The sequence below is a fragment of the Jaculus jaculus genome, chromosome 13 (assembly GCF_020740685.1).
Source record: "Jaculus jaculus isolate mJacJac1 chromosome 13, mJacJac1.mat.Y.cur, whole genome shotgun sequence".
Classification (NCBI taxonomy): domain Eukaryota; kingdom Metazoa; phylum Chordata; class Mammalia; order Rodentia; family Dipodidae; genus Jaculus; species Jaculus jaculus.
This window is the reverse complement of record NC_059114.1, coordinates 24,211,317-24,226,315: the sequence shown is the minus strand read 5'-3', so window position 1 is coordinate 24,226,315 and position 14,999 is coordinate 24,211,317. Positions and strand designations below refer to the sequence as shown.

The 14,999-nt window shown below is 45.1% G+C and overlaps 1 protein-coding gene across 1 annotated transcript in view; it reads right to left on the bottom strand.

The window, feature by feature from the left end:
• The window catches only part of Ptpn11 (protein tyrosine phosphatase non-receptor type 11), a gene marked incomplete at its 5' end in the record, with an annotated part of 68,381 nt that overhangs the window by 21,452 nt on the left and 31,930 nt on the right, over nucleotides 1-14,999 (bottom strand). Inside the window, 4 exon segments of the mRNA XM_045132371.1 lie at nucleotides 4,249-4,400; nucleotides 4,869-4,936; nucleotides 6,611-6,765; nucleotides 9,325-9,456. Coding sequence (XP_044988306.1) covers nucleotides 4,249-4,400; nucleotides 4,869-4,936; nucleotides 6,611-6,765; nucleotides 9,325-9,456 — 507 coding nt within the window.

Sequence of the window (14,999 nt, the reverse complement as noted above, 5' to 3'; positions counted from 1 at the left end):
ACTTTCTCTACTTCCTTTCCCACGGCCCACCATCCAACTATCATCTTCTTGTTTTCATTTACCCTTCTTTAGTGAATTCTTTCACTCCCACAGGGCCTTAGTTTTTCCTCATTTAGAAAATGACTATATTACAAAATAATTCATTATCCTGAATGAATTTTGTCCTTTGCTTAATTTAAATATCAGGTGAGTGCTCGCACTCTCTCTCTCTCTCTCTGCTCTCTCCTCCACCTCCCCCACCCCAGAGTCTCAAGTATCCCAAGTTGGCCTCCAACTCAATACATACCCAATGATGACCTTGAATTTCTCCTGCCTTCACCTCCCAGACATAGGGATTTCAGGCATGCGCATGCGCAACCGTAGCCAGCTGAGCTTAATGTTTTTATGTCTGCCAGTACAACTTTATGATAAATGGCCAGGCGTGGTGGCACACGCCTTTAGTTCCAGCACTCGGGAGGCAGAAGTAGGAGGATCGCCATGAGTTCGAGGCCACCCTGAGATTACACAGTGAATCCCAGGTCAGCCTCAGCTAGAGTGAGACCCTACCTCAAAAAAAAAAAATCAAAGAAAACAACTTTATGCTAAATGAAAGTACTTTTGTTGTTGTTGTTGTTTTGTTTCTCGAGGTAGGGTCTCTCTCTGGTCCAGGCTGACCTGGAATTCACTAGGTAGTCTCAGGGTGGCCTCAAACTCATGGAGATCCTCCTACCCTGCCTCCCAAATGCTGGGACTAAAGGTGTGCGCCACCACGCCCAGCTTAATTTTATTTTTTGAGGTAGGGTCTCACTGTAGCCACCACACCTAGATGAAAAGTACTTTTTTAAAAAATGACTTTTAGGGGCTGGAGAGATGGCTAAGTAGTTAGGCACTTGCCTATGAAGCCCCGGTTCAAGGATTGATTCCCCAGGATGCACATAAGCCAGATGCACAAGGGGGCATCTGGAGTTCATTTGCAGTGGCTGGAGACCCTGGCATGCCCATTCTCTATCTAGCTGAATCTTTCTCTGTCTGTTGCTCTCAAATAAACAAACAAAAATAAATTTTAAAAAATGTTTGTTTAGGGGCTGGAGAGATGGCTTAGCGGTTAAGTGCTTGCCTGTGAAGCCTAAGTACCCCGGTTTGAGGCTCAATTCTCCAGGACCCACGTTAGTCAGATGCACAAGGGGGCGCACACGTCTGGAGTTCATTTGCAGTGGCTGGAGGCCCTGGCGCACCCACTCTCTCTCCCCCTCTCTGCCTCTCTCTCTCTCTGTGTGTCTGTCTCTCTCAAATAAATAAATAAAAAATTTTTTAAAAATGTTTATTTTTAAGAGGAGGGAGAGGGACAGAATAGAGTGCCAGGGCCTTTATCCACCACAAACAAACTCCAGATACATGTGCCACTTTGTGCATCTGAATTTACAGGGTGCTGGGGAATCGAACCCAGGTCATTAGGCTTTGCAGACAAGTGACTTAACCTTTGAGCCATCTCTCCAGCCCTGAAAGTACTTTTTCTTCGTTATGAACAATCAGGGAGCGAGTTCCTAGACTGAGTAAAGCTACATTATGCAACTAGGCATGGCAGCGCACATTTCTAATACCAACAGGCTGAGGCAGAAAGGATTTTAAGTTTGAGGCTATACAGAGTTCCAGGTCAACCTAGGGTATGAAGCATGACTATCTAAAAAAGCAAAAATAGAGCTAGGGAGATGGCTTAGTGGTTAAGGCGATTGTCTGTGAAACCTAAGAACCCAGGTTCAATTCTCCAGAACCCACATAAGCGAGATACATAAGATGGCACATGTGTCTGCAGTTTGTTTGCAGTGGCTGGATGCCCTGGTGTGCCCATTCTTTCTTTCCCTCTCTCTGCCTCTTTCTCTCTCCCTCTCTTCTCTCAAATAAATAAATAAATAAATAAATAAAACTATTTGGCTGGGCATGATGGTGCATGCCTTTAATCCCAGCACTCCGGAGGCAGAGGTAGGAGGATCACCACAAGTTCAAGGCCAGCTGGAGACTACATATTGAATTCCAGGTCAGCCTGGACTAGAGTGAGACTCTACCTCAAAAAACAAAAAAAAATAAATAAATAAAAACAAAAATATATAATGCAAGGGGCTAGTGAGATGGCTCAGTGGATAAAGACACTTGCTACACAAACATGACAATCAGAGCTCAAATTCCTACATAAAGCCAGATGTAGTCACTCAAGCATCTGTAATCAAAGTATGCCTATGAGAACCCCAGGAAGACCACAGGCCAGACAGCCTGGCATATGCAGCAGTGAACGTGAGACTCCATCTCAAACAAAGTGAAACGTGAGGACCAACACCTGAGGCTGTCATCTAATCTCCACATATATGCTTTTTAACACACACACACACAAACCTATAATGCAAAAACCTACATATTACAGGATTCTACTTGTTAAAAAAATCCCTATGCACATATGTACATTGTTTTTGAGGCAGGGTCTCACGTAGCTCAGGCTGGTCATACTGTGTAGCTGAGGATGACCTTGAACATCTGAACCGCTTATCTCCATCTCCTGAGTGCTGAGATTACGGGCAAGGGCCACCATAACTAATTTGGGTACTGGGGATCAAACCCATGGCTTTGTGTATGGTAGGCAAGTACTCTACCAACTGAACTATATCCCTAGCCCAAAGTCTATATATTTTTTAAATCTCAAATAGTAGTTAATATGGTTATTACATGATGCTCACATATATTAGCACTAAAAAATGTAATTACCTAAATTAATGCAAACAAGCAAGCATTTTAGGATTATGATCAAGAGGGACATTCAGTTTTAGGTTTTGTTGTTGTTGCTTTGGTTTTTCGAGGTAGGTTCTCGCTCTAGCCCAGACTGACCTAGAATTCACTACGTAGTCTCCAAACTCTTGGCCCAAACTCAAAATGATCCTCCTACCTCTACCTCCCTAGTGCTGGGATTAAAAGCATGCACCACCATCATGTTTTGTTTTGTTTTTAATGCAAGAGAGTAAGAGAGAGGGGCAGAAAAGGGAGAGAGGGAGAAAGAGAAATGGCACACCAAGACCTCCACCCACTGCAGCTGAACTCCAGACAGATGCACGACCTTGCACATTTGCATCACTTTGTGCATCTGGCTTGTGTGGGACCAGAAGCGTTGAACATAAATCCTTAATTTTGCTCACTACTCAGCTTGTGTCTGATATGAATGTGTCAGGTAGAAAGGCTCCAACTCCATGTTCTGCATTATGAACAGCTTATTAAAACTGAAACTTGGGCTGGAGAGATGGCTTAGCGGTTAAGCGCCTGCCTGTGAAGCCTAAGGACCCCAGTTCGAGGCTCGGTTCCCCAGGTCCCACATTAGCCAGATGCACAAGGGGATGCACGCGTCTGGAGTTCGCTTGCAGAGGCTGGAAGCCCTGGCGCGCCCATTCTCTCTCTCTCCCTCTATCTGTCTTTCTCTCTGTGTCTGTCGCTCTCAAATAAGTAAATAAAATAAAATAAAATAAAATAAACTGAAACTTCAGGGCTGGAGAGATAGCTTAGTGGTTAAGGAACTTGCCTGCAAAGCCAAAGGACCCACGTTTGATTCCCAGAATCCACATAAAGCCAGATGTACAAGTTGGCACATGTATCTGAAGTTCATCTGCAGTGGCTAGAGGCCCTGGTGTGCCCATTCTAACTATACTGTCATGCATAAATAAATTTAAAAAATTATTTATTTAAAAAATGAAACTTCAGTTTCCAGTGCAGCCAAATTGGTGGCTCAAATTGCCACACTCTATTAAGAGATGGAATCATCTGGGCATGGTGGCAACACTTGGGAGGCAGAGGTAGGAGGATTGCCATGAATTCAAGGCCACCCTGTGAGTACGTAGTAAATTCAGGTCAGCCTGGACTAGAGTGAGACATTACCTCGAAAAACCAAAAAAAAAAGATAGAGAGAGAGAAAGAGATGGAATCAAGATAAACATGGCCCAGACTAAAGCTAAAACAGGTTAGAAACTTGAAGGCTCTGAGCTGTAAGCTTGGCATATTAAAACTACATGTCCACATGATGAAGCCTCCACCTTTGAGGGCAGGACAACAGCATAGTGCCTTCCTAAGCTCACTAGACAGAAATCCAGAGCTGAGAAGTGGGAAGCAATCATGGTTTCCAGAAAAGGCCCTCTGAAGTGGTACTGTGTTCCTCCATCCAAATAAAGATGGCTGCCCAGCAGGTCCAGAGGTCCAGCTCTGAGGAGCTCAGGACCGTGTGAGGTCTCAGCTTAGTACCTGCTCCTCCTCGATCCTGCGCTGCAGTGTCTCAATATAGTGCTGGACAGCCATGTAGATGAACCGGTACTGTGCTTCCGTCTGAACCATCCCTGACCTCTGGGACCGCACCATCTGAATGGTTTTGGGAACGTCAATGTCACAGTCGACACCTACAAAACAAACACCATGAGGCCACAGGAGCATGCACAAAGGCAGGTGACATTGCTCAGTGCCAGCTTTCAGCAGGCAGGGACAGACAGGAAAGCTGGTGTTCACTGCACTGACTGACCAGACACTGAGGTGCCGGACTTCTGAGCCAGTGTTCAAACAATGCCAGGAGCTGCCAGGCCAAGGTGCAGGGGTCAATATTCCCTTACTTCCCACCCATACCATGGGCAGGAACTGGTTGGTGGGGAAAGGCCACCACTGCATGGGCAATACAAGACCACAGCACTGGGACTAGAGCTCCGCAACTTCATACTATGCTAAAAATTCCAACAGCAACATTTCCGCTCTGAGTCTAGACCTCTAGGAAAGCTTCCTCCCATTTGAATTCTCTTCCCCAGGCTACTTTCCCCAGGTACTTTCCTTAATAATCTATGAACAGAGCTATGCATCTTGCCCTCCAGACAACCTACCTTTCTCTCGGATGATGTCAATAAGAATATCGATCACGATGAATGTCCCTGTCCGACCAATTCCAGCACTGCAGGCAGAAGGACAAACAGCAAGGGCGCTGGAGCCTTTCAGTGGGGTTTACACTATTATTAGTACAGAAGTAATCTCTGCTCTGGGAGTGTTTAGAAGATGGTCTAGTCACACCTGCATGTGTCAGCAAAGGGCAGTCAGCCCTACCTGAAGTGGGAGATAGCCTCCTCTGACCTGTGTCCTCATCTGTGAGATGGAGACAACAGCACACCTCTTACAAGTCTGTGGCATTCACACATGAATAACGTGAAAGAAGGCTATGCTCAGAGGCTGGCACTAAGCAATACATGGTAGCTTCCCCTTCACAAAGTTCATGAAACTTCTTGAAAAAAAGTTGTAAAAAAAAAAATAGTATTATCCTGGGCACAGAAATACTGCCATAGGGTTCCTATAGCTTTCCAACTTAAAGAACAGAGCCTGACATTCAAAGGAAGGCTTCTGTTTCCAAACAGCCACCCTGCTGCAAAGTCTACATAAGATCTGAATAGCAGAGTGTGGTGGTACACACCTTTAATCCAAGTTTGAGGTCAGCATGGTCTACATTAAAAGTTCCAGACAGCCAAGGCAACAAACATACTGATATCTCCCCCCCCCCCAAAAAAAAACCTAAACAAAGGAAGTTTCACACATATCCATTTGGCCAACACATGACTTTTAAGAAGCCAAACATCTCCCAAACTGAGGCACCAGAAGCCCACAAACTCTGCTATAGAGATGCTGATGTAGCCTCCATCAAAGACCCACATGGAGAAAAACTTTGATCTCATTTTCAAAAGTAAATGTGGGCTGGAGGGATGGCTTAGCAGTTAAGGCATTTGTCTGCAAAGCCAAAGGACCCAGGTTCAATTCCTCAGGATCCACGTAAGCCAGATGCACAGGGAGCACATGCACCTGGAGTTCGTTTGTTTGCAATGGCTTGAGCCCTGGTGTGCTCATATTTTCTCTCTCCCTCCCCCTTTTTCTTTCTGTCAAATAAATAAATAAAAATAAAGTATTTTTTAAAAAAGTAAATGTAGTTTTGGGAGAAAAGTGTATCATATTTCCATGGTAGAAGACAACAGAATCACAAGGACATGAAACTTAAATTATTCTAGTAAAATGAAAAGCTGGGCTGGAGAGATGTCTTAGCGGTTAAGGTGCTTGCCTGTGAAGCCTAAGGATCTATGTTCAACTCCCCAGATCCCACATAAGCCAGACAGACAAGGTTACACATGAGCACAAGGTGACACACACATATCTGGGTTCACCTGCAGTGGCTAGAAGCCCTGGCATGCCAATTCTTTCTCTCGCTCATTAAAAAAAAACTTTAAAGTGCCACATATGGTGACGTTTGCTCTGGGAGGCCAAAGCAGGAGGATTGGCATGAGTTCAAGGTCCATTTGTGCTACAGTGTGACTGTGAGACTCTGTCTCAAAAAATGACCCTCCTCCTCCTCCCCCCAAAAAAATAGTACAACTACTACATTAAGGGGTCCTGGAGATTAAGGACTATGTCTATCCCACCACCTACCCATGGTATATCCTACAGGGTCTATGAGAAATAACACTTTGGGGTCAAAAGGTCCCCAATGCAGTTGATCTTCAGAGAGCTATTAAAGTTCTCCTTCAGTTCAAGAGCTGGGTATGTGGGCGAGGCAAGTTTTGGGGTTAGGAACTGGGGTTGGGACTGTCACCTGCAATGAACCACGACAGGACCTGCGTCCACGATGCTCTCCTGCTTGTGGTGGACCTCCTCCAGGAAGTCCAGCACACCCCCGGGATCACTGGGTACTCCGTGGTCCGGCCAGGTCCGAAAGTGGTACTGCCAGACCGTTCTCTCCGTATTCCCCTGGAGTAGAGCCAAGAAAAGCCAAAACAGAATTAAATAAAACAAGGGTTGAGGGATTATAGGCTCCAAGCTTTCCCAGTGTCCATGATGGCAGATGGACCAGAATCTCCTCACATGCCGTTCTCAGGCTCCCAGGGCACTGCTTCTCTGAGATCTCAGAAGACAACTCTGTGTCTGTCACGAGAGCTAAACTGTCTTATCTGACAGCCTGAAGCATCACCCTGAGCCATCAAAGCAGGCAATGTTCCTTTCCTCCTCAGGCATGTGATGCTCAACTTCAGAGACTAGAGGTCTCTCTTCCCACCCAGCAGCTGAGGAAGCGCAGATTTTCCCTCAAGACACCTATGCCCCTTTGTCACCTTTTATACTCAAGCCTCCCCACCAAGTACAGGCAGTAAGCACAGAGTACAACACTGTTACAGGAGAAGCTTTTGTTTAGGGCCAAGGAGATGAGTTCTGCAAATCAATGGTAAGATACAGGTTCCGATCCCAGGCGTTCACACTCACTATGTCCCCTGCCCATGTCAAAGCCTCTACTTGATATGCAAGACAGAAGTGATAATCCCACTCCTGTAGTGCCACAGCGAAAGCACTGTGTTTCCAGCCGTCCAATCAGATCACAGGAACAGCAACATCTTCCTAAATAACTGGCGAATGTTAATGAAGTTCAGTGACCTTTTTAAAGATGGGGAAGGGGACAATGACCAACACTAGTGAACTTTGGTACATCCAAGGAATCTTGCCACAATTAAGTTCTCTCCTTGAATTAACTTCATTTAATTTTCTGATATCATGGAGAAATTGCCTTGATGTTACTGTGTGACCTGAGATGCAGGTGGCTACATGGGTCACAGAAAGACCAGCAAGGGCACATCAACACCCCCTTTTTGGTCACTGGGCCTCTGTGCTCCAGACTCCTTCCCAGGTGATAAGGAGGCTTCAATGAGATCCTATGGCAACATATGAGGGAAAGCCTACAGTGTCAAACAAAAGGCACATGAAATGTCATCAAACATGCAGGAGGCCGGGTGGGTCCATGTCAGCCTCCACCAAAAAAAAAAATCCAAGATCTCCCATACCTGCTTCTTAAAAACTGCTATAAGCAAGATGAATGGTGCTCACCAACACAGGCACCATCTACCTGCTACTCAGAAATACCTGGCAAGGAGAAGATAGCAGTCCATCTAAAAAACCTCAGAATGGACCAAGAAAACAGAGGCTCCTTGGAGAAAAATCACAGTCCCATGACTAGTGAATTCACCACCTAAACTAGTCACTCAGCACTACCCAGAGATTTCCAGATTTCTTTCTACTGTTTCACGTTTTCTACGTTTTTCACGGCCTCCATTTCTTCTCACTCCCCCTAACTAAACTGAAGCCATGCTGTCAACTCAAGAGTGCACATAGAACAGATCACCCTCATTCGGCATTCTTGACATCTACACGCCCACATTTCCAGCTTCCCGTGGCCAGAAGGTACCTGTTGTCCCTTCCCTGCTCCCTCCTGCCACCTACTCACTTCAAAAGCTATAAAACTGGCTGGACATGGTGGCACGCCTTTAATCCCAGCACTTGAGAAGCAGAGGTAGGAAGATTGCTTGAGATTGAGGCCAGCCTGAGACTACATAGTGAATTCAAGTCAGCCTGGGCTAGAGTGAAACCCTACCTCCAAAAAAAATAAATAAATAAATAAAATAAAAAAGCAAGAAGGTTGGAGGCTGAGGAGATGGTTCAGTGATCAAAAGCATTGGCTGGCAGAACCCATCAGTCTGGGATTCAATTCCCCAGTAGACACATAAAGTCAGAAAAAATGTGGCATGTGTCTGTAATGCGTTTGCAGTGACAAGAGAACCTGGTACACATTAACTAGTCAGTCAGTCATTCAGTCAGTCAGTCACACATGAAGCCACCTATCTAATCCTGTTCTGTTTTGTAGTCAGTCACTCAGCCTGTCCTGAGCTGCACCACGATAAAGAAGAGTTGATGGTCTGGCGTGGTAGGGCATGTCGTTAATACCAGTACTCAGGAGGCTGAGGTAGGAGGACCACTGTGAGCTCAAGGCTAGCCTGAGACTACATAGGAAATTCTAGGTCAGCCTGGAATACAGCGAAACCCTAACCTCAAAAAAACTAAAAAAAGAAAAAGAAAAAAAGAAGAGCTGATTCGTAGACTATGCTCACCAACAGTCCTCAGGGCCTCTGTAGTTGCCTAGAAACCTGCTCTCCTGAGCTTCTGAATATCTGGTCCCCCACTTGATGTCCTGGCTCAGAAATCACCCCTTCAGAGAGGCCCTCCCTATTCACTCCATCTTAAGTTCCAATTGTCCCAGTATTCACAAACTAAAATTTTCTGAAAGCCTCACTGGTTAGCTCTGTGAAGATGAGAATTGCACCTGTGTTGTTCACCATGTACCAGCGATGCCTGATGGGAGCCCAGTACCTAGAAGGCTCCCAGTGATGACCACTAACCAGGAAGTGAAAAGACAGACAAATGACATAAAGGCTTGAGTGACTGCCTACCACATGCTACAAAGTCTCTAAAATATGACAATATACTTACTTGTCCAACCTTGGAAAGTTTCAGCTCTCGTAAAGTGTAGTCATGAGCGGCACTTTCTTTGACGTTCCTAACACGCATGACCCCGTATTCTTTGAGTGCATATTCTTCTGGCCAGTACTTGACACATTTGCTCTGGAAGGAATTAGAATAAAGTTGCTGAATGTCTGAGCCCTGAGTAAAAGCAGCAGCAATTTAAGTCCTTCTAGTGACCAACAGAAAGAAGCCATTAAGTCACCAAAGAAAAGGAGAGTTCAAATAAGCAAGACTGGGCTCAGAGAACACACACACACTGGAAGAAGAAAAAAAGGATGGCCAAATGGTCAACATGTTTATTTAGCTCCCAAGAAAAAAGAGGCAAAGATAAAGGGACCAACTAATTGGAGACTGCTGTGTGGCAATCCGAGTTTTAAATCCTAGTCACTCTGCAGGGAAGGCATGGTGGGTCCCTGAGGTGGGTGGGCTGTCAATAAGCAAGTCTGCCTGGTCGCTTCCACAGCTTATCCATGGCTTATCTAACCTATGTGTGAAAAGATCCCTCACAATAAGGCAAGCCTGAAGTTCCATGACAGCTGCTCTTTCTATATCCAGACCTGCCAGATATCGTCTATACATGCCACCTCCCTGAACCGGCTTTCAGAGCCAGCAGAAGGGGAAAAAGAGAAAAGATGACACCACAGAAATCACTCCTTTGTTCAAAGGGAAGCTGTATCATACTGGAGAGCTGAGCTTGTATCTATTTGATGACATGCCCTGAGCAGAGAACACTTGTGTGGTAATGTATTTTCTGAGAACAGTCACCCACAACACTCAGGTTTTAAAGCTATTAACACAGATGTCTGAAGAGATATTTATTTACCTTGTATACTAGGAAGATAAAAACTAAAAGGCTGTGAGGTAGCTCCATTGATAAAATGTTTGCCTCGCATGCATGAAGCTCTGGGTTCAATACCGAGAATGGGACTGGAGAGGCAGCTCTGCTGTTGCATGCACTTCCTGTGCAAGCATGAGGGCTTGATACCACTCAAGTTCAAATCTCCAGAAACCACATAAATAGCCAGACATGGCATGAACACTTGTAATGCCAGTCCCATAAAGGGAAGATAGAGACCAAGGAATTGTCCTGCTCCTAAAAAGCAGCAAGCACTGGTATCAGTGAAAGACTTTGGCTCAAACAGTAAGAGGAAAAGTGAAGAAGAGGACACAGCTGGCCTGCTCTGGCCACCACAAGTGAGCACCCTCTGCCCCAGGCAAGCACATGAGGCACCAGAATAAACAGCAAATACAACACACACACATGCATGCATACCACATTACATATACACATAACACACACACACCTCTGAAAGCTCAGCACGGGGGGAGAGAGGGAGGTGGAGGCAAGGGATCAGGAATTCAGGTCATTCTTGACTACACAGTGAGTATGAGGCTACATGAAACCATGTCTTGAGATAACAACAACAAACAGCACTCAGAAATAAAAGCACAGCTACAGATAGCCACAGTCAATGATTAGCCAAGAAATATAGTAAAAGGCAAGTCTGACACAAAGACGTGGCCTCTTAGTCTAAGTTCTACTTGACCTTTGATACCTGGTACATCCAAACACCTTTGGGCAGATTTGATACAATTTTTATTTTTCTCCAAATAAACATATGCTGAAAGCAGTTACTGGGCAGTCAATTCAGGGAACTATTCTCATTAACACAGACCCACACACAACATAGAACATAAAATTAAATCATGAATTAGAAAAAAAGCATTTTTTTTTTGCTTTGGTTGGGTTTTTTTTTTTAATTTTTTATTCTTTGGGTTTGGGGGGGCAGTTATTTTGTTTTTGAATGTAGGGTTTCATTCTAGCCCAGGCTGACCTGGAATTCACTATGTCATCTCAGGGTGGACTTGAACTCATGGCAATCCTCCTACCTTTGCCTCCTGAGTGCTGGGATTAAAGGCATGAGCCCAGCTCAGTTGTGGTCTTTGAGGCAGGCTCTCACTCTAGCCCAGGCTGATCTAGAACTCATTCTGTAGCTGAAGGCTGACCTCAAACTCATGGTGATCCTCCTCCCTTAGCTTCTCCAGTGCTGGAACTAAAAGGTGCATACCACCATGCACAACTTAGAAAAGAATATGTTAGCTGACTTTAAACATCTACAAACTGTTGCTGCCCTCTTCCCAGTTTCCCAAACTTTCAAGTGAACTTTGGCAAACAGATGAAAATGTGCATACAAATACACACCTTTTATATTCAAGTGCAGGGAGCAGAGAATCAGACACACCTGGGTTTTTGTTGTCTGCATTGGGGGACGGCACCAGCAGGCTACTTTGTAGCTATGAAGAGACTAAAACCCAGCACACCATCCCACCTGGATCTCTAGAGTGAACAGGAAGAACAGGGGAGGCAGCAGACACGAGGCAAGGAAGCACGGACTGGGCCAGATCTATGTAAGGCTTCTGACAACTCTTCCTACAGGGTCTGAGTGAAATACCTCTGAAGCTACAGAGACTGCTCTGCTACAGCCCCAAGCTCTCTGCAAAAAGCTGATCTTGTATACCTCCATTCAAGCAGGAAGTAGGACAGAGGACTTCAATCTTCCTTTCCACATCAGAGAGGTAAGATTCACCTAGGAAGCTGCTGGAACTGGCCCAGGAACTCAAAATAGCTAATGTCATGAAGAAGATTTTGTTTCACAGTGCCCAGATTTGGCCCCAAAGGCATGCGTTAAGTGCATCAACTAGGAGAACTATGAAATCTTCTGCAACCACCCCCACCCCCAGCTGGTTATGCAAGCTTCACTGTCAGGGCTCAAATCCCAAGTGTCTGCCTTAGGTTAATTTCTAGTTCTGACGAGTACACTGTACTTAATTCTTACATAAACCAATTAGAGGGTTTCTAGATGAGAACTTGGACTGGAGCACAAGTAAAAACCAACATGTTTCCATATGAAAAAATCCACAAGGTTGGGCTCACTTTGGGTTGACAGAGAGCAGTCTTTCAAGAAAACTGCATGTCTACAGTTCTTCATGACCCAGAGCAGCCTGAAGAGCATGGGAAACTTGACTCAAGGCTGCACTGCTTCAGGGAATGGCCTGGGGACAACAGTTCTAGAGGCAACCAGGCAGCTGATCAAGGTATAACATGCAGTCTGGAGAGTCTATGCTTTTTGTCATCTAGTTGAGGGAAACAATTGCCATGAACATATGAAGATGCAATAGCAAAAACCAAGTTATTCCAGGCAGGAGGGATGGCTTAAAGGTTAAGTAAGGCGTTTGCCTACAAAGCCAAAGGACCCAGGTTCCACATAAGCCAGATGCACAAGGGGGCACACGTGTCTGGAGTTTGCCTATAGTGGTTGGAGGCTATGGTGTGCCCGTATCCATATTCACATTCATTCTTTCGCTCTCACACTCGCTCTCTCTCCCCGTCAAATAAACGAATATTAAAAAAAAAAAAAAACTGACACTATGGGCTGGAGAGATGACTTAGTGGTTAAGCGCTTGCCTGTGAAGCCTAAGGACCCTGGTTCGAGGCTCGATTCCCCAGGACCCACATTAGTCAGATACACAAGGGGGCCACACGCATCTGGAGTTCATTTGCAATGGCTGGAGGCCCTGGTGCGTCCACTCCCCCCTTCTCTCTCTCCCTATCTCTCTTTATCTCTATCTGCCTCTTTCTCTCTGTCTGTCATAAATAAATTAAATAAATAAATAACTGACACTACATAGTGAATTCCAGGTCAGACTGAGCTAGAGTGAGACCCTACCTTGAAAAACCAAAAGCAAAGTTATTCCATTCAGCACCGTTTGTTTGTAAGAGCAAAACCAGTTTGCTGCAGTGTAACAGTCAAATGAACTGGGGACATCTATACCACAGAACACAACAGTGGTCATGTGTGCCATGTGCCAACGGCGGACAACAGAGCACAACTAAGATGTAAAATAATACTACTGTATGAAAACACTGTTCCTGTCAGCAAAGAATGCTCAACTGTGGGCAAAGCAAGTACTCAACAACACATGAGGGAGCAAGGGAGGGAGGATAGGAGGAAAGGAGGGAGGGAGGCCATATACTTCTATAGGAATATATCCATCTTAGAAATGCCTTCACGTTAAATGGACTAAGCAATATTAATTTAGAGAGAATTTGATGAATGACCCAGAAGCTCCTAAGAGCCCATTACTGAAGTAAACTTAAAACATATCCAACATGGCTGGGAATTTTGCAAAAGAGGAGGCGGAACAATTATTAGAGCCACAAGTTGGGACATCATGCCCAGAGGCACTGCCTCTCCCAATAACTGACTGCTGCTCCCACAACATAACCCACAATGCTCACGGGGATAACCTGCAACACCAGTGAGGAGAAGCCCCTTCAGAAAGGGGCAGGAATGAGGGAAAGAACAGTACCAACACGTGATGCCTCCATACTAAGTATGTCCATAACTAATAAATGAATGAACGAAGCATGCCAAGGTGACAGTGTAGTAGAAAACGCATCACTGAGCAGGATTTCCATGTTACAGGAAGACATTGGGTGGCAAAAAAAACTTACCTTAACCTTCACCACAGTGGTTCTAAATAGTTGAAGGAATGTACTATTTGGATAATCAAATTAGTTTTTTAATTGCATGTGTGTGTCCTTATGTTCTAAGGCTATACAAGCAAGATATTAAAAAGACACAAATTGCCAGGCGTGGTGGTGCACTCCCAGCACTCAGGAGGCAGGGGTAGTAGGATCTCCATGAGTTCAAAGCCACCCTGAGAGTACATAGTGAATTCCAAGTCAGCCTGAGCTAGAGTGAGACCCTACCTCAAAAAACCAAAAGAAAAAAAAAAGATGCAAGCTCTGTCTAGGGCTAAAACTCACAAAGTAAAAGTACTAGGCCTAAGAATAGGTCACACAGTCAAATCAAGGGAAAATAACTCAATCAAATGAATCAAGCCTCAGTGAGCTGTGTCTGACACTGAGCAGCCGAATATATGTATAATCCCTCTCCTGGGATGAGGAGTGGACTACATATTTAAATAAACAAAGGTGAACAGTAACCAAATTTAAAAGGAAACCACAAATCCCCAGATCTAAGCAGCTCCATGTAGCCCCAAGTAGGAAACATACACTGACATTGGGCATGGGCTGAACATCTGCAATCCATCAAGAGGTGGAAGTGGGAGAGGAAGTCAGAAGTTGAAGGCCAGACTTTTGTACTTAAGAGCTTGAGGCCAGGCTGGTTATGTAAGGGGGAGAGGAGAAAGATAGGGAGAAGGGGGAAAGTGAGAGGAGGGTGAGAAAGACGACGACTACCATGAGATGCACTCAGACAGACTTCTCACTGTTTTCTAGAGGGTTAGCTACAGTGAGTGCGATGGTTTGAATAAAATGTCCTCCACAGGCTCAAGTGTTCTGAATACTTGCTTCCCAGCTGGCGGCAATTTGGAAAGGTTGTAGAGCCTTGCTGAAGGAGGTGTGCCTGGAACAAACTTTAAGGAGTATCAGTCCAGCCCACTAGGTGTTCTAGCTAGCTCACTTGGACTACTTCTTCCCCTGCTGCTGTCTCAAGTTGCAATGCTCAGTTATCTGCTCTGCCATGCTTTCTTCAACATGATGAAACTTCTGCAAAATACTATAAGCTGAAATAAACGGTTTCCTCCCGTAAGTTGTTTCTGGCCAGGTGTTTTGT